General features: G+C 43.3%; 1 protein-coding gene across 3 annotated transcripts in view; it reads right to left on the bottom strand.

Annotated features, from left to right (window-relative positions):
- Positions 1–19,270, bottom strand: part of LOC126191356 (trafficking protein particle complex subunit 8) — a 313,324-nt gene that overhangs the window by 45,113 nt on the left and 248,941 nt on the right. For all 3 annotated transcript variants that reach the window (XM_049932196.1, XM_049932197.1, XM_049932199.1), the window contains 3 exons: positions 18,360–18,453; positions 18,194–18,259; positions 3,818–4,062 (listed from right to left, as the gene is read on the bottom strand). In XM_049932196.1, the coding sequence (XP_049788153.1) occupies positions 3,818–4,062; positions 18,194–18,259; positions 18,360–18,453 (405 nt within the window). The remainder of the gene's footprint in view (positions 1–3,817; positions 4,063–18,193; positions 18,260–18,359; positions 18,454–19,270) is intronic.

Raw genomic sequence — 19,270 nt, 5'->3', positions numbered from 1 at the left:
CTGCCAACCCAAATATTGGTACAGATTTATTGATGACATCTTCATGATATGGACTCACAGTGAAGAAGAACTCCAGAATTTCCTCTCAAACCTCAACTCCTTTGGTTCCATCAGATTCACCTGGTCCTACTCTAAATCCCATGCCACTTTCCTTGATGTTGACCTCCATCTGTCCAATGGCCAGCTTCACACGTCCGTCCACATCAAACCCACCAACAAGCAACAGTAACTCCATTATGACAGCTGCCACCCATTCCACATCAAACGGTTCCTTCCCTACAGCCTAAGTCTTCGTGGCAAACAAATCTGCTCCAGTCCGGAATCCCTGAACCATTACACCAACAACCTGAAAACAGCTTTCGCATCCCACAACTGCCCTCCCGACCTGGTACAGAAGCAAATAACCAGAGCCACTTCCTCATCCCCTCAAACCCAGAACCTCCCACAGAAGAACCACAAAAGTGCCCCACTTGTGACAGGATACTTTCCGGGACTGGATCAGACTCTGCATGTGGCTCTCCAGCAGGTATACGACTTCCTCAAATCCTGCCCTTAAATGAGATCCATCCTTCATGAAATCCTCCCCACTCCACCAAGAATGTCTTTCCGCCGTCCGCCTAACCTTCGTAACCTCTTGGTTCATCCTTATGAAATCCCAAAACCACCTTCCCTACCCTCTGGCTCCTACCCTTGTAACCGCCCCCGGTGTAAAACCTGTCCCATGCACCCTCCCACCACCACCACCTACTCCAGTCCTGTAACCCGGAAGGTGTACACGTTCAAAGGCAGAGCCACGTGTGAAAGCACCCATGTGATTTACCAACTGACCTGCCTACGTTGTGAAGCTTTCTACGTGGGAATGACCAGCAACAAACTGTCCATTCACATGAATGGACACAAGCAACAGTGTTTGTTGGTAATGAGGATCACCCTGTGGCTAAACATGCCTTGGTGCATGGCCAGCACATCTTGGCACAGTGTTACAGCGTCTGGGTTATCTGGATACTTCCCACTAACACCAACCTGTCAGAACTCCGGAGATGGGAACTTGCCCTTCAGTATATCCTCTCTCTCGTTATCCGCGAGGCCTCAACCTCCGCTAATTTCAAGTTGCCGCCACTCATACCTCACCTGTCTTTCAACAACATCTTTGCCTCTTTACTTCTGCCTCGACTGACATCTCTGCCCAAACTCTTTGCCTTTACAAATGTCTGCTTGTGTCTGTGTATGTGCGGATGGATATGTGTGTGTGTGCGCGAGCGCGAGAGTGTATACCTGTCCTTTTTTCCCCCCTAAGGTAAGTCTTTCCGCTCCCGGGATTGGAATGAGTCCTTACCCTCTGCCTTAGGGCAAGGAGTCACCCCAATCCTGGGAGCAGGAAGACTTACCTTAGGGGGAAAAAAGGACAGGTATACACTCGCACACACACATATCCATCCGCACATATACAGACACAAGCAGACATTTGTAAAGCCAAAGAGTTTGGGCAGAGATGTCAGTCGAGGCGGAAGTACAGAGGCAATGATGTTGTTGAATGACAGGTGAGGTATGAGCGGCGGCAACTTGAAATTAGTGGAGATTGAGGCCTGGTGGGTAACGGGAAGAGAGGATATACTGAAGGGCAAGTTCCCATCTCCAGAGTTCTGACGGGGCGTGGGGGGTAGGGGATGGGTTTTTCGGTAACAATTTGAATGGCTCTATCATGGTAATCCATGTGTACCATGGTTACTCTATAGGACCTAGTTACCGCCAATGCCAAGGATTAAGTGATCATTTTGCTGATCAGGTCCATGCCATAGTAAAATTATTTATGAATGTAGCAAAATCTGTTGTCAATGGAACAGATTACCATAACAAAGTGAGTAAATTTTGGTCTCAATGAAAATTTTCAACATCTTACAAAATTTCAAAGTGTTTCCATAAAGGACATAGAAAATTAATATTTAGCATTAAAAAGCAAAAATTCTCTGGGTTGGAATGGAATACACACCAAAGTTATTAAAACAGCATACACCATAATTGCACACCCACCAGCTAAAGTAATTAATGTTTTGAACCTGGTCGCTTCCCACAGTCACTGAAGAATGCCAAAGTTAAACAAGTTTTCATAAAGAGATCAAGAGATATTGTGGGACATTATTGTCCTATCTCAGTTATTTCAGTCACATCTAAAATATTTGAAGAAGCTGCAGTTAGCAAACCCAAAACTTTATTGGATATATTACATTATCCTAAACAGTCAGTTTGGTTATCAACAAGTGAAAAACACTATAGATGCAGTAAACAGTTTTGTTGGTGAAATAAGCACATAATTAAACAAGGACAATAAGATCACAGGAAACTTCTTTGATCTCATCAAGGCTTTTGATTCTGTAAACCAAGCCTTGCTTATTTACAAACTCATCAAATGTTGCATTAGGAGCAGTGACCTACAATGACTTATATCCAATTTCTGTAACAGAAAACACAGAGTAGGGTAAATTACTATTCCAATTGAGAAATAATGTCTCTGGATTTTGCACAAGGTTCCATATTCGAGAGAAGCCTTTTGTTCATACACAAACACAAGAAACAAAAAAAACTTGATGCTTCACACTGGGTAAAACCGTATACCTAGCTTTGCAGTAAAGGAAACAAAAATTTGTAATAAATTGAAAGAGAACAATTAGGTCCACTGGAAAGAAAGCTATATAAGGCACTGCTACTGAAATGTTATTATTCAGAGGATGTTGCATACAACTTGTCACATATCCAGTTAAGTAAACATAATCATTTATAAAAATATATGAATGAAAATAATTTTTGATAATCTAATGTAACTGGATGGATAAAAAAATCTACTCAACATGTGCCAGTAGGAGAAAATACGTATACAGCTTGCATATTTCAATATCTTTATTAGCATTCTCTCCTGCTGCTGCTTGGTGAATAGACACAATATCTATCCAGCTACATTACGTTCACTACGGATCAATTGGAATGAAAGTAAATCTAATCTAATCTAATCTAATCTAATCTTATAAAAATAACATTTTACAGTTATGTTATTGTTTACTGGCATCAAAATTGCTTTAACTATAATGCAAATTTCTGATATTTCTCCTGTGCGCAAACCAAATGGATTGCAAATGTATGTCATGATATGAATAAATCAATCACAGTTCACACAAATTACTGTACACTGAGAGTGCACAACGATTTTCACTTATTTATCCCACGGTACATCATTGTTCATTTCCTTCCATTAACATGCCATGCAGAGTGGGATGAAGTAGACAAAGGAAATTTGAGGTGATGGAAATCATAACATTTCAATACAACAGAATTTTCTACAAAGCAAACACAGCAGCACTTATTAGATACTGTATGCAAAGTTCTATATTAACTCTCATGTCGCATTTCTCCCACAACTACTGTTTTAATTTTTCCTCTCTCTCCCAGAAAGTGATCTGCTGAAGTTTCCCTGATTCAAAACTGTCTCAAAAAACTCAGTGCTTTAAAATCTTTTACTCTTATTCCAACAGTTTCCTCCATTTCCATGGATGAAAGGCAGAGGAGTGGGGACAATGACAGATAGCTGCATTGTAAATTACAAGAAGTTAACATGTCAACAATAAATATTGTCTTTGTACTTCAGGTATTTTTTGTGCACTGCTGTGATGGAAACTCCATTTTAACATACACAGTTTCAATGAGTAATATGGTCACTGAAATGCTGTGCATAACAATGAGATCTTCAACCAGGCAAACCTGCTAGACATCTCAGAATATACTTCACAGACAATCTCATGAACCAAATATACACAAAACGATTTACCTGCCACCTGAGAATTAAGGTTGCATTAATATTGAGAGCCTCCTCCATGCCGGTAGTATCATCATTCTCTAGCTGATTAGCAACAGAATTCCTTGAGACTTCTGCAGTTTCATCTGCCCCTGAACTGGAGATGACTCTTGCCCTGTGTCTGTTATAGAAGTCCACATACGGGCTCTCCCTAGCAGAAGTTACATTCTCTACATGGTCTTCAATGGGAAGATCAGAAAATGGATCAGCTCTCTCCTCTGAAACAGAATTATTGTTGATTTTTCTTATACTTAAATTTTTTATGAAATGTAGTCAAAAGCAGTTAGGTATGATATAGCACAGCATTGTAAGTACATCACTGTGTACCACCAGGAGTAAATATGACACAAAGACAAGGTTGGACTTGTGTTATGCTGACTGCCAACAGATTCAAACAATTCAATGCTGAATGGTATGTCTGCAATAAATTTCTCAATGCACAGCATGGGGAACATTTTGAAGAGCTATTTGCATAAATTATTTTATATTTATACCCTCGAGAACGAGAAAGAAATCCGAGAGAGAGAGAGAGAGAGAGAGAGAGAGAGAGAGAGAGAGAGAAGTAGATTCAGTACACGATGGTTGTATCCAGTCTTTCGAGTAAGAAATGTGTACTCCATATGGTGAGAGAAGGGCTCTGACAGTTGATGCGGCCTTGGCATTCGTGCTTAACGCATCCACGATGGCCAATCAGATCATGAGCTTTTGCTTACGTTACCATGGTAACGGCCCAGTGTTGCTGTAGTGTTGGGCGACTTCATCTATGCATGTTCTGCAGATCTCATCACAAGAAGGGGCGCTACAGATGTGTAACGTCTCAAAATACACAGTCTGTAAACTACACTAATGAGTGTCATTAGTGTATTATTTGTAAACAATATTTGCTTTATTACACACACACACACACACACACACACACACACACACACAAAATGGGCTCACATTAGTGTCATCTATAATTAACAGAAAAGCAGTTACTGTTCACAATTGATTTTTATCTACAGCAATGTTGAAAATTATGTTATATTGATTGCTATTGAAAGATAAAAATTATTAATTATATACATAAAATTTATCTGTAATAAATAATACTTCTTTACAGTGCTACAAGATTTGCAAATCCAGAATCCAAATAATATATCAAACTGAATGTTATCCCAAAATTTGATACTGCTAAAAAACCTGAACTCTAACAAGCGAACTTGACAAAAAACAGTCCAGTAATTAGCAAAAGCTAAAAGAAAAGTTCATCAAAACAGCACAAAATTTAATTCCACTTTGAAAGAAACAAAACACCCTTGGTGGAATGCAGATTGTGAAACAGCAGTGAAGTCTACGCATGAGGCATTCAAAAATTGGAATAGTAACAAAGCTGAAAATACGCACAACACCTTTCAAACAGTAAGTAAAGAAATATCTAAATTAATCTGACAGACTAAAAGAAACTACAAAAATGCCAAATTTTTTGAAACTGAAAAAGACTTCCAAACAAACAATACAAGAAACTTTTATAAAACATTCAAAGCAAAATTAACCGATTACCAACCTCAAAGTCTTTGCTTCAAAGATGAAAATGTCAGTCTGGCTCTTAGCAACCAGGAAAATTGTAAGGTATTAAGGTAATTAATTAGAAAAACTATCAAACTGTAATCAGCAAATAACTTCCAACCACAGCAAACTAGTAACACCAACCCTAACTCTAAAGAACCGCACAAAATAGAAATAACTAAACAAATTAAGAGACTTAAAAACAATAAAGCATCTGGAGAAGACAGTATACTTGCAGAACTAATAAAATCAGCTGGCACTAATACCATAAAAAAGGTCACTCAACTAATAGGACATATCTGGCAAATTGAGAAAATATCTGAGGATTGGAAAACTGGCCTAATTCATCCATTGCATAAAAAAGGGGGTAAAACCAATGTTAATAATTGCTGAGGACTCTTGCTTTCTTCTCCTGGTCACATACAAAATTCTACTGCCATTTTTTTTTTTATTGAGCCCAAGAACAGTTAGAACCTAAAATTGGTGAATAACAAACAGGTTTTAGACCAAACGGATCTTGTCTGGAACAAATTCTAAATTTAAAACTAATCCTTAGGCACCAAAGTATTTCTAGTAACAATACTGTACGTACATTTCTGCAGTGTCATTTTTTTCTCATTCCAATTGAGTGCAACAGGAAAGAGAATGTCTAGCAGTGATATAAGGTATCCTGAGCCAAACACCATATGGTCACCTGTGGAATATGTATATAGATGTAGATTGTGGGCCAGTTGCACCTCTCTACTAGTGTAGTTACTGCTTCCAATCATTAAAACACATGTTGTGACCAGTGTGAGTAATCTTGACAAACGTTTACATAAACTCAGTCTTCTTGTGGGTAATTCAGGCAACACTAAAGAATTACAAAAAAATGAAGATCACCACAGAAAAGTACCAGTGAGATGATTGTTGTTAAGCATGAGTAAAGTCATTAGCAATGAGGAAATGCAAGTTACACCATGAGGTGTAACATACCACTACAATGAAGTGATGTGTTTCAGAACATTTATAGTACCAATGAATAATGATTGTCAAACATGCAGTTAATTTTTATCAATTGGTTTAGTAAGTTTCGACACACATACTGCCTGGAAATTTTGCGTTATCTGTGCAAGTAACTGAGTCCAGTTGGTGACAGTATTTCTATAAGAGGGGGTGATGCTGGCAGTTTGGTCAGGCTTTAAGGCACCTGCTAGTTTGGCAGTTATTCTATGCAGCTGTGCCCTTGCCTCAGAGACATACTGCGCACCTTGGAATCACACACACCATGAAAAGTTGGTTGGTTGGTTTGGGGGATGAAGGGACCAGACTGCTACGGTCATCGGTCCCTTTTTCCAAATACAAAGAACACCCACAGAGAATAAAAACGAGGAACAGAATAGATCACAGACGATACAGAACAAGAGAAACTGAGACAAAGACAAGACAAAACGAACTAAAACCACACAGATTGTGACAGTGGTTGGCCGACCATAGAAATAAAAAAGGAAAAGCCAACCACTTAGAAACACATTAAAAGATCAGTTTAAAATCATAGGCCAAAGGCCAGAATCAACACAAAACAATAAAATAAAACAGAAACACTCAGATTAAAGAATAAAAACTCCCTGCCCTAATAAAACGTAAAACTAAGGCAGCCATAACAGGGTCATCAGATAAAACGGCAGGGAGCGTATCAGGCAGCGCAAATGTCTGCCTGACCACAGCTAAAAGGGGGCAGGCCAACAGAATGTGGGCCACCGTCAAAGCCGCCCCGCAGCGACGTACAGGAGGGTCCTCCCGGCGCAATAAATAACTGTGTGTTAGCCGGGAGTGGCCAATGCGGAGCCGACAAAGGACGACTGAGTCTCTGCGGTTGGCTCGCATGGAGGACCGCCACACAGTCGTCGTCTCCTTAATGGCACGGAGTTTATTGGGTGTAATCCGATCGCGCCATTCAGCGTCCCAAAGCGCAAAAACTTTTCGGCGGAGGACTGCCCGCGAATCAGCCTCTGGGAGGCCAACATCCAGAGATGGTTTACTCGTGGCCTCTTTCGCCAGGCGGTCAACATGTTCATTGCCCGGGATACCGACATGACCCGGGGTCCACACAAAGACCACAGAGCGGCCACAACGCGCAAGAGTATGCAGGGACTCATGGATAGCCATCACCAGACGAGAACGAGGAAAACACTGGTCGAGAGCTCGTAAACCACTCAGGGAATCGCTACAGATAACGAAGGACTCACCTGAGCAGGAGCGGATATACTCTAGGGCTCGAAAGATGGCGACTAGCTCAGCAGTGTAAACGCTGCAGCCAGCCGCCAAGGACCGTTGTTCGGAATGGTCCCCTAGAGTTAGCGCATACCCGACATGACCACCAACCATCGAACCGTCGGTGTAAACAATTCCAGAGCCCTGATACGTGGCCAGGATGGAATAAATGTGGCGGCGGAAGGCCTCTGGAGGGACCGAGTCCTTCGAGCCCTGTACCAAGTCGAGCCGAAGGCAAGGGCGAGGAACACACCACGGGGGTGTACGCAGAGGCGCCCGGAAAGGAGGTGGAACAGGGAAAAACCCAAGCCCGCAGAGAAGCTCCTTGACGCATACGGCGATCGGACAACCCGACCGGGGCCGACGGTCTGGCAGATGGACGACTGACTGCGGGAACAGGACACGATAATTTGGATGCCCGGGCAAGCTTAGAACATGGGCAGCATAAGCAGCCAGCACGGAACCGCAGTGGAGGTACACCTGCCTCCACTAGTACGCTGTCCACAGGGCTGGTGCAGAAAGCACCAGTGGCAAGGTGTATCCCGCTGTGGAGAATTGGGTCCAGCACCTGTAACGCAGATGGGGATGCTGAGTCATAAGCCAGGCTCCCATAATCCAGACAGGACTGGATTAACGCCTGGTAGAGCCGCAACAGGGTAGAGCGGTCGGCGCCCCAGCGGGTGTGGCTCAAGCATCTCAGAGCATTTAGATGCCGCCAACACGTCTGTTTAAGCTGCCGGATATGAGGCAGCCAAGTCAACCGGGCATCGAAAACCAGCCCCAAAAACCTGTGGGTCTCCACCACAGCAAGGAGTTCGTCGGCAAGATAAAGCCGCGGCTCAGGATGGACTGTTCGGCGCCGGCAGAAATGCATAACGCGGGTCTTGGCTGCCGAAAACTGAAACCCATGCGCTACAGCCCAAGACTGTGCCTTACGGATAGCGCCCTGTAGCTGACGTTCAACAGCTGCAATGCCAGTAGAGCTGTAATAAAGGCAGAAGTTGTCAGCATACAGGGAAGCAGAGACAGAATTTCCCACGGCCGCAGCGAGCCCGTTAATGGCTATTAAAAACAGGCAGACACTTAAAACAGAACCCTGTGGCACACCGTTCTCCTGGACGTGGGTGGAACTATAGGAGGCTGCGACTTGCAAGCGGAAGGTACGATACGACAGGAAATTGCGGATAAAAAGCGGCAGAGGACCCCGAAGACCCCATCCATGAAGCGTAGAAAGGATGTGATGACGCCATGTCGTATCGTACGCCTTCCGCATGTCGAAAAAGACAGCGACCAGGTGCTGACGGCAAGCAAAGGCAGTACGGATGGCCGACTCCAGGCTCACCAGATTGTCGTTGGCGGAGCGGCCTTTCCGGAACCCACCCTGAGACGGAGCCAGAAGGCCCCGAGATTCCAGTACCCAATTCAAGCGCCGGCTCACCATCCGTTCGAGAAGCTTACAAAGAACGTTGGTGAGGCTAATGGGGCGGTAGCTGTCCACCTCCAGAGGGGTCTTTCCAGGTTTCAAAACGGGGATGACAACGCCTTCCCGCCATTGCGACGGAAACACCCCCTCGACCCAAAGACGGTTGTAAAGATCGAGAAGGCGCCGCTGGCAGTCCACTGAAAGGTGTTTCAGCATCTGACAGTGGATGCCATCTGGCCCAGGAGCGGTATCAGGGCAAGCAGCTAGGGCACTGCGAAATTCCCACTCACTGAATGGAGCATTGTAAGATCCTGGGTGGTTGGTGTGAAACGAAATGTTCCGACGTTCCATCCGCTCTTTAATGGAGCGGAAGGCCTGGGGGTAATTTGCAGAAGCGGAACTCATAGCAAAATGCTCTGCTAAGCGATTCGCAATGAGATCGGAGTCAGTACAAACTGCTCCATTCAGTGAGAGCGCAGGGACGCTGGCAGGGGTCCAATAGCTGTAGACGCGTCGAATCTTGGCCCAGACCTGCGAAGGAGTGACATGGAGGCCAATGGTGGACACATACCGCTCCCAGCACTCCTTGCCTTGGCGGATAAGGAGGCGGGCCCGCGCACGCAGCCGTTTGAAGGCGATAAGGTGGTCTAAGGAGGGATGTTGCTTGTGACGCTGGAGCGCCCCCGGGTGATCTTTAATCGCTTCAGCGATATCAGGCGACCACCAAGGCACAGCCTTCCGCCGAGGGGACCCAGAAGATCGGGGAATGGCAGATTCGGCGGCAGTAACGATGCTGGTGGTGACCGATTGAACCACCGCATCAATGTTGTCATTAGAGAGAGATTCAAGAGCGGCAGTGGAGCAGAACAAGTCCCAGTCAGCCTTATTCATAGCCCATCTGCTAGGGCGCCCAGAAGAGTGACGCTGTGGTAGTGACAGAAAGATCGGAAAGTGGTCACTACCACACAGGTCGTCATGCACACTCCATTGGACAGACGGTAAGAGGCTAGGGCTACAGATTGAAAGGTCAATGGCGGAGTATGTGCCATGCGCCACACTGAAGTGTGTGAAGGCACCATCATTTAAAATCGAGAGATCGAGCTGCGACAATAAATGCTCAACGATGGCGCCTCGACCTGTTGCCACTGACCCACCCCACAGAGGGTTATGGGCGTTGAAGTCGCCCAATAGCAAGAAAGGTGGCGGCAATTGGGCTATCAGCGCAGCCAGGACATGCTGCAAGACATCACCATCCGGTGGAAGGTAAAGACTGCAGACGGTAACAGCCTTTGGCGTCCACACCCGAACAGCGACAGCCTCTAAAGGTGTTTGGAGAGGGACAGACTCGCTGTGCAGAGTGTGAAGGACATAGAGGCAGACGCCACCCGACACCCTTTCATATGCTGCCCGGTTCTTATAATAACCCCGATAGCCACGGAGGGCGGGGGTTCGCATTGCTGGAAACCAAGTTTCCTGAAGAGCAATGCAGAAAAAAGGGTGAAGGCTGATAAGTTGTTGGAGCTCAGCTAGATGGTGGAAAAAACTGCCGCAGTTCCACTGGAGGATGATATTGTCCATGGCTGAGAAAGGCGTGAAAGGACTGGGAAGGCAATTTACGCCGCTTGTTCAATCACTGCCACCGATTCAGTACCCGTACGAGAGGCATCCATGGCGTCTGAGGGACCAGCGAGATCAAGGTCCTCAGCGGATGCTAGAATCTCGACTTCATCCTCAGACGCAGAGCGCGAAAGGTGCGGTGGGGTTGGTGCCACCGCAAGTTCTTTGGCCTTAGAGGTCTTTCTCTTGGACTTCTCTCGCTGAAACTTGGGTTGCACCGGCTGGGAAGGCTTCACCGATTCTGTCTCCGGGACAGAGGAGGATCGTGAAGCCCTACGCCCGGCCGCTGGAGAGGACTTATGCCACTGGCGGCCGTCATCCTTCCCGCTGGTGGAACCCTGGGAAGGGAGGGTCCCAAGGGAACTCTTACGGGCGAGAGTAGCCGAAGAAGTTAGACGCTTCTCCGGCTGAGAAGCGGGGACGGACGTCCCCGCCGGTTGGGAGGAGGTTGCTCCTGAGGTAGGTGGTGCTGGAGCAACCGGTTGGGTAGAGCCCCCCACGGGCAAGGGGGCAGGAGGAGTCTTACTGCTTATCGAGCTGGCTGGAAGTCTCGAAACTGATGGGGCTAGCACAGTTGTGGTAGCAGCTGCATAAGAAGATGTCATTCTCACAGGATGGAGTCTGTCATATTTCCTTTTGGCCTCAGTATAGGTCAGCCGGTCCAGGGTCTTATATTCCATGATTTTGCGCTCTTTCTGAAAGACTTTGCAGTCAGGCGAGCAAGGTTAATGGTGCTCCCCGCAGTTGACACAGATGGGAGGCGGGGCACATGGAGTATCGGGATGAGACGGGCGTCCGCAATCTCGACATGTGAGGCTGGAAGTGCAGCGGGAAGACATATGGCCGAACTTCCAGCACTTGAAGCACCGCATCGGGGGAGGAATATAGGGCCTGACATCACATCGGTAGACCATCACCTTGACCTTTTCCGGTAACTTATCACCCTCGAAGGCCAAGATGAAGGCACCGGTAGCTATCTGATTTTCCTTCGGACCCCGATGAACGCGCCGGACGAAATGTACACCCCTGCGCTCTAAAATGGCACGCAGCTCGTCATCAGACTGCAAAAGAAGGTCGTTATGGTAAATAACTCCCTGAACCATATTTAAACTCTTATGTGGCGTGATCGTAACAGCAACATCCCCCAACTTGTCACAAGCAAGCAACCGTCGTGACTGGGCAGAGGATGCCGTTTGGATCAGGACCGATCCAGAGCGCATTTTTGACAAGCCCTCCACCTCCCCAAACTTGTCCTCTAAATGCTCGACGAAGAACTGAGGCTTTGTGGAGAGAAAAGACTCCCCATCAGCTCTCGTACCAACTAAGAATCGGGGCGAATAACTATTACCTCCATCCTGAGACTTACGCTCCTCCCACGGCGTGGCCAGAGAGGGGAACGTTTTCGGATTGTACTTTTCAGCATTAAATTGAGCCCAAGAACGCTTAGAGACTGCTGGCGGCTGGCCGCCAGCGAGAGATGATGTACCACGTTTCATTGCGCGTCATCCACCTTGATGCCACCTACTCTGACCAAGGGCCCTCCCCACGGGCGCCAACCAGCCGCAGCAATAGCTACCTGGCAGGATGTCCATTGCCAGGAGTCCTGATGCCCCAGGGAGACGGGCATCTACCCCTTGGCATACGTGGGGAGTTAACGGCGCAGGCATCAGTAGAGCGATCCCTGTGTTGTCAGGGGGCTACAACCAAGAGGGTACATGGCGGCCCCACCACAACGGACTGGCTACCGTGCTGGATCTTAGGTGCAAAACTGTCCAAGGTCGTCGTCGCAGTTAAAAGAAACACTGCAGAGTGCAGCATGGGAATCGCACCCAGGGACGTATCCTCACCCAAGAGATGGAAAATGAGCGGGACACCATTGCAACGACGAAAAAGCCGGCTAAAGGTCTCAATGCATGATGGATACAGTGCACCACGTAAGGCGCCCTTCCCCAATTGGCTCACTCTTCGGAATAATTTAGAAAGATGGAGGTCAAACCCGAGAGGGGACCATCACATAAGGCCAAAACATTTGAGACTCCTTTTAGTCGCCTCTTACGACAGGCAGGAATACCGCAGGCCTATTCTAACCCCCGAACCCGCAGGGGGGCACCATGAAAATGGACTACATCATGAAAGAAAGAGAAGATAGTCTGCTCTGAAGTACGATACAAAGTTTGCATTGAACTATCTATCAATTTGTATTTCTTGATATAATTGCCAAACAATAAAGGCACACAATTATTGTATAGGATGTTCTGAGATTGTATGAGCTGAAAGAATCTACGTATGTCTTAAAAGAGTGACTTCTATTAGTTAGTAACTTATTGGAAACAGACAAGCTCAATTCCATTTCCAGCACAAGCTAAACTGTACAGGAGACAAAGTCCACAAAAAGAAGAAAGAAGACACCAGGAGGGGAAAAATACTCTGGATAAGTAAGCCAGTAATATCTGGACATTTCACAACAGCACGAGAATTAATGCATGAAATCCCTCTCCAAGCATATGTCGAATACAGCTAGGAACTGTCCCAACAATTCCGCACCAACGTCCCTACTCACTTCAATTGAATGACAGGACATGCTCATCCAGGATGAGTTTTTGATTATATCACCAAAACTTTGCAAAACACGGAAATACTTTTTAGACAAAAATAGTTGTGAGAGCTTTTTACAATGGTTGTAATTTTGTCCTCATGTTCCCATTTGATATTCTGCAGCTGATTTCAGTTCCTCCTTTTCCACCAGCTTCATGCAATGTAAGCCTCACCACTCCATTGCCCTTACTATTTTCTTAAAACATATTTAACTTGGAAAAGATCACCTATACACTGCTGAGAAAGAAAGCCTATATGTTAGGTCTGAGGCATTCGGTATACAAGGACACAAGAGGTATTTCTGAATATTATCCAAAATGGGAAGGAAGGAGGTCAGGCAGGACTGGAGTAGGTACAGATTTCAAAATATCTAGTATGTTATGCATGTCTGGATAAAGCTGGAGCTTATGAACAATCGTTTCTGTGAGTTATTCAAGCAAATCAGAAATCTGTTCAGTAGGAGATGAGGACAGTAATACTACTACTACTACTACTACTACTACTACTAATAATAATAATAATAATAATAATAACAACAACAACAACAACAACAACAACAACAACACAGGATTTTGATTCTGTTGACAGAGAAACTATAGATAAAATAATCCGAGAATTTGGTGTAAAGTCTAAACTGGCAAAACTGATCCTTGAAATACTTACAGATTCAGCCCGTAAAGTAAAATTTATGGGAAAAATTTCACAGCCTTTCGAAATAAAAAACAGGTGTATGACAAGGTGATGGCCTATCTCCAATTCTTTTTAATAGTGGATTAGAGAAAACAATAAGAATTTGGAATGAAAAATTTATTGAACCCAACACCTCGCCTATAAGGTTAGGAAGAGGGAGCAAAAAGAATGAAATTAACTGTCTTGCATTTTCAGATGATTTTGCTATACTTTCCAAAAATGTGGCATCTGCTATAACACAAGTGAATCTCTTTGAAAAAAAAAAAAAAAAAAAAAAAAAAAAACACCCAGCAGAACTGGCTTAAGAATTTCTGCACAAAAAAAGAAAATTTGTAACAAACATTATGGATGCTCCAAAACTCTTGAAAAACAGATACTGGCCAAATAAAGAGGGTAAAAAAATTCAAATATCTAGGGGAGATAATCCAAGAAAATGCTTTGGAAAAATCTGCCATAGCGGAAAGATTGAATAAAATTGGGAGAGCATGTAGTATTATCAAAGAGCTGTAAAATAAAAAGTGTCTATCCAAAAATGCAAAACCAAGGCATTACAACACAGTAGTGAAGCCAGAATGCCTATATACAAGCAAATGTCTGGCATTAAACTAAAATTTAGATAAATTAGAAGTACTAGAAAGCTGAATTATAAGGAAAATATTAGGACCACAAAAGAAAATATTAAGTAGAACCACAAAACACAGGAGGAGGTTGAAACCATGAAGTAATGCTTAAATATACTGAAATATAGAAAATAATGAGAAAAAGAAAACATGTTTTTTGGACATTTATTTTGAATGCAAGACAGTGGATAGATAAATAAGATTTTCAAATATTTGTGAAGTAAAAAGTCCCAACAAGCCACGTCAACGAAGTAAAATAAGATTTAGGAAGAAACAATATAAAATCAGAAGATATAAAGAACAGAGAAGTCTTTCGGGAAAAAGTATTGAAAATGGAAGGATTCCAAGGCAGGGTAACTAACAAGACTAGTTCAAAATGGTCTGAAGACAGAAAGAAGAAACACAGTGAACAGATGAAAGCATGCTAGAAGAAAAGAATAGAACAAAGAATGAAGAACTGAAATTGGAATGTGGTCCTTAGGTGGCCTATTCACAGCATAATAATAATAATAATAATAATAATAATAATAATAAAGATAATGTAATGAATACCCAAGACCAATGGAAGGAGGGAGATTAGGTTTTAACATTCTGCTGACCATGAAGTCATTAACATTATTTAATATAAGCAAGGATATGACACGAGATCAGCTGAGGCCTTTTCAAATGATAGATCTCAGCATTAACATCAAATATTTTAGGTAAAACAATGGAAAACCTAAATATGGGGATTTAATTCTCACTCCCCTGCATATAATTTCAATGCTGCTGCTGAAACATCTCACTAAGCATATTAATGGAAAGGAGGTGAAGGAAGGGCATGTGAGGTTTTGGTAAAATGAGAAAATTTATAAGTTCGGAATTATGACTCAGAATGAGTCTGGTGTATTACGGGTACTTCTACTTTAATGTGTAAAAGGAGAATAGGGCTGTTGTGGAATCCCTACACAGACTGTATATTTACTCTGAATGAAGTTAAACTGAATATTTTCTTCAATGGTAAAGTGTGTGGAGTGCCATTACTTTGATTTTCATGTATCCTCAGGTTGCGTGATAAGGCAAACACGTTTTATTGCATGTCACAATCCAGAAAAGGAAAATCATTTTGTCCATTACAGCATGAATTTTGCAGTTAATAAGATTCAGAATTGGCAAGGCTTTTATGAATTCACTGTTGGATCATAACACTGCTACAAGCAATGATGGTGAGTTCTGACGTGTGACATGGGCAACAGAGAAAACCGCAGAGTCAGCTACTCTGAGGAGAAAACTTGCGTTCTATTATTTATACACTATACACTGATCAGTCACAACATTATGGGCACCTGCATAATAGCTGGTATGTCCACCTTTGGCCCAGACAACTGTGGTGACGCATCATGGTGTGGAAGCAATGAGGCCTTGGTAGGTTGCTGGAAGGAGTTGGCACCACATCTGCACACATGTCATCCAATTCCTGTAAAGGAAGGGGGCGATAAGCTCTGACACCTCATTTAATCCCCTGATGTGTTTGATCGGGTTCAGATCCGGCAAGTTGGGAGGAGAGCACATCAATTGGAACATGTCACTGTGTTCCTCAAACCACTCCATCACACTCCTCATCTTGTGATGTGACCCATTAACTTGTTGAAAAATGCTGCTGCCATATGGAAACAATCATCATGAAGGGGACATACATGGTCTGCAAGCAATGTATGATGCACTTTGGCTATCATTATGCCTCAAACAAGCTCCACTGGACCCATGGATGCCCACATGAATGTTCCCCTGAACATAATGCAGCTGCCACCAGCTTGTCTTCATCTCACACTAAAGGTGTCAAAGAGCTGCTCCCTCTGGAAGATGATGGATTCACTCCCTCACACCAGCACGATGAAGAAGGTATTGGGATTCATCAGATCATGCAACACACTGCCACTGCACCACAGTCCAGTGCCGATTGTCACATGCCCATTTCAGTCATGGTTGCCAATGTCATGATGTAAACATTGGCACATGCATGGGTTGTTGGCTGCGGAGGCCCATCATTAGGAGTGTTCGGTACATTGTGTGTTCAGATACAGTAGTACTCTGCTCAGCATTAAAGTCTAATGCTAGTCCCTTCACAGTTCATGGCCTGTCCTGTTTTACTAGTCTGCTCAACCTATGATGTCTAAAACCTGTAATGAAGGGTGGCCACCCAGCCCTACAATGTTGGGATGAGGTTTCACCACGTGTTGAAGACACTGATTGCAGCATTCCTCTAACACCCGACAAGTCATGCAGTTTCTGAAATGCTCGTGCCGAGCCTCCATACCATCACAATTTGCCCTTGGTGAAACTCAGATGGATTGCATGCCTTCCCGATTCTACACACGGAAAGCACGCTCACTGATACTACGTGCAACAACCGTGTGTCTCACTAGCAGTGGTTCCTCACCAGCTGACATCACCTGGATGGGTTTATATCAATAGCAGGTTGATGGTAATAATGTTCTGGCTAATCAGTGAATTTAGTGTCTAGGTAAGCTTGATGATCATTTAAAGGAAAACTTGTATGATGTTTGAGTTATTCTCGCAAGATTTAACAAAGGCGTAATTGTGAAGCAATTTTATTGTTATTAAGTTGAATGCTGGCCTTCGACAAAAGAATTGGAACAATGACTTGCTGTTTTATGGAAACAAAGATGCTCAATAGGACATCTGGATTGACACTGCTCCATGATCACGTCACATATGATGAAGTTCATAAGTTACATGAAGTATTGACAACAGTAGAGCAGATGGAGCAACAGTAGGGCAGTTGCAACAACAGTGGCAAAGACTGGTATTAGTTTGAGAGTAAATAGTTACTGGCCAGTAGGATGACTTACGCAACAATGGCTTGACACCCTACACAAAGATCTCACGATCTCAGTCCTGCACATTCATTAGGCACAAGATCAGATAAAATTGCAACAGAACACTAAAACAGTGGACCCCGCCAGCAAGAGGGACAGATGGTGAGGGTGAGGAGGAAGAGGAGGAGGAGGAGGAGGAAAAAGAAAAAAAAGAAGAAGAACACATTATTTATGCAGTTTCTAAAGATGAAATTGTTGACTTGTATAACACGAATGCAACAGCTAAGCTTCTCTAGCTTTGTGTCAAAATAAATGTTATAACATAAAAATCAATGTATACTCCACAAAATTATAAAGGAGGGGTCTCTCATCCATTAGTGTTTCATCCATCCTTGCGCCACTAAGATTACTTGCATTTATCATAAATACCACCCAAGGGAAAAAAGGAACTTAAAGTTCAATAACAGTATCTACAATTCTACACACAACCAATACCACTTAAAGAAAAATGTCACATTAAAAAGAAATAGTCAAGTCATTAATGAGGGGAACAGCTTCTGCAAGGAATGAAATTTATAGCCAGAAGATAACTAATCTTAGGGACAGCGAACACTGTTTGTGAGTGATAAGCAGTCATATATAAGCAGCTAATATAAAATTCTCATCTGCTATGAACCCCTTACACACTACCATACACCTGATGTACAGAATTTTTAATCACTATTATCTGAAACAATTATTACACCATCCAGTGGTTCTGTATCACAAAATACGATTAACTTACTTTTGTGTTTCTGTCTGCGTGCACTAAACACAAAGTGGATTGACTCTTGTGCCTGAAGTTTCACTCCTGAAATGAAATAATATTTAACTCAGTTGAATTAACAAATTATTAACAGCTACAATGATGTTAAAACAAATATAAATTGCAAACTATAACTACATACTACCTGTAGGAACAGCTATTTTTCCACATAGCTGCCATGTTTTGCTGACGAGTGAAACCTGAGAGACTGATACCTCTGTCAATATAGGATCGTGTACCTGCAAATTAAGATAAGGGTGTATAGAAATTATTCCTTGTTTCAGTATTACATGATAACGTATAAAGAGTAGTTTTAGTATTCACAAATGGGTACAAGGAAGATGCTTCCTCAAAGCTTGAGGAACAATGAGGCGTATCTTTGGCAACATCGAGGAAACCTATGTGGCTGAATCTTCAACCACTGAAGACGCTAACTATTTTAATTTGTTTTTGACTCTGATAAATAAATAAAAAGTACGACATATCAAATAGTAATTATTATTGTCTGTTAACAGTTACATGCACAAGAAGACTGTTCATGCACTTGCAGAGTACAGCAAAATGATTACTCGTACACATTTGGCTCCTTTGAGAGAAGTCTCTGGTGTGTGAGAAGTTGTCACAGATCTGTGTTTCATATGATATTGAGTTAATTTTACGAAATATAGTAGTACTAGAGGCACTGCCTGACTGCAGCTGGTCAGAGTAAAGATTTACTGTTACCTTGTTTTTTGGTTACTATCAAATAAATATTTTGTTTTTGTCACTGTTCCTTTTTTATATTTTATTGGAACACTTGCTTATGTACTTTTAATATTGGCAATCTGATTCAGACATCACATGCCTATGTGTCACCCTTGAATTATTTTTGTGCCAAAGTACCTACATGTCTACCCTACTTTCCCAACAACAACTGGAAACTGACTATTATTTCGTGGGATCATAAAGGAAGACCACAAATTCTACATTGCATGTTGCATCTAGTCGAATTTCACGAAGTGTCTGAATTTTCTTTCTATTTTTTTTCCTTCTGCTATTTTTGTTCACCTGATTCTC

The sequence above is a fragment of the Schistocerca cancellata genome, chromosome 6 (genome assembly GCF_023864275.1).
Source record: "Schistocerca cancellata isolate TAMUIC-IGC-003103 chromosome 6, iqSchCanc2.1, whole genome shotgun sequence".
In the NCBI taxonomy this organism is placed as follows: Eukaryota; Metazoa; Arthropoda; class Insecta; order Orthoptera; family Acrididae; genus Schistocerca; species Schistocerca cancellata.
This window is presented reverse-complemented; position numbering and strand designations above follow the sequence as displayed.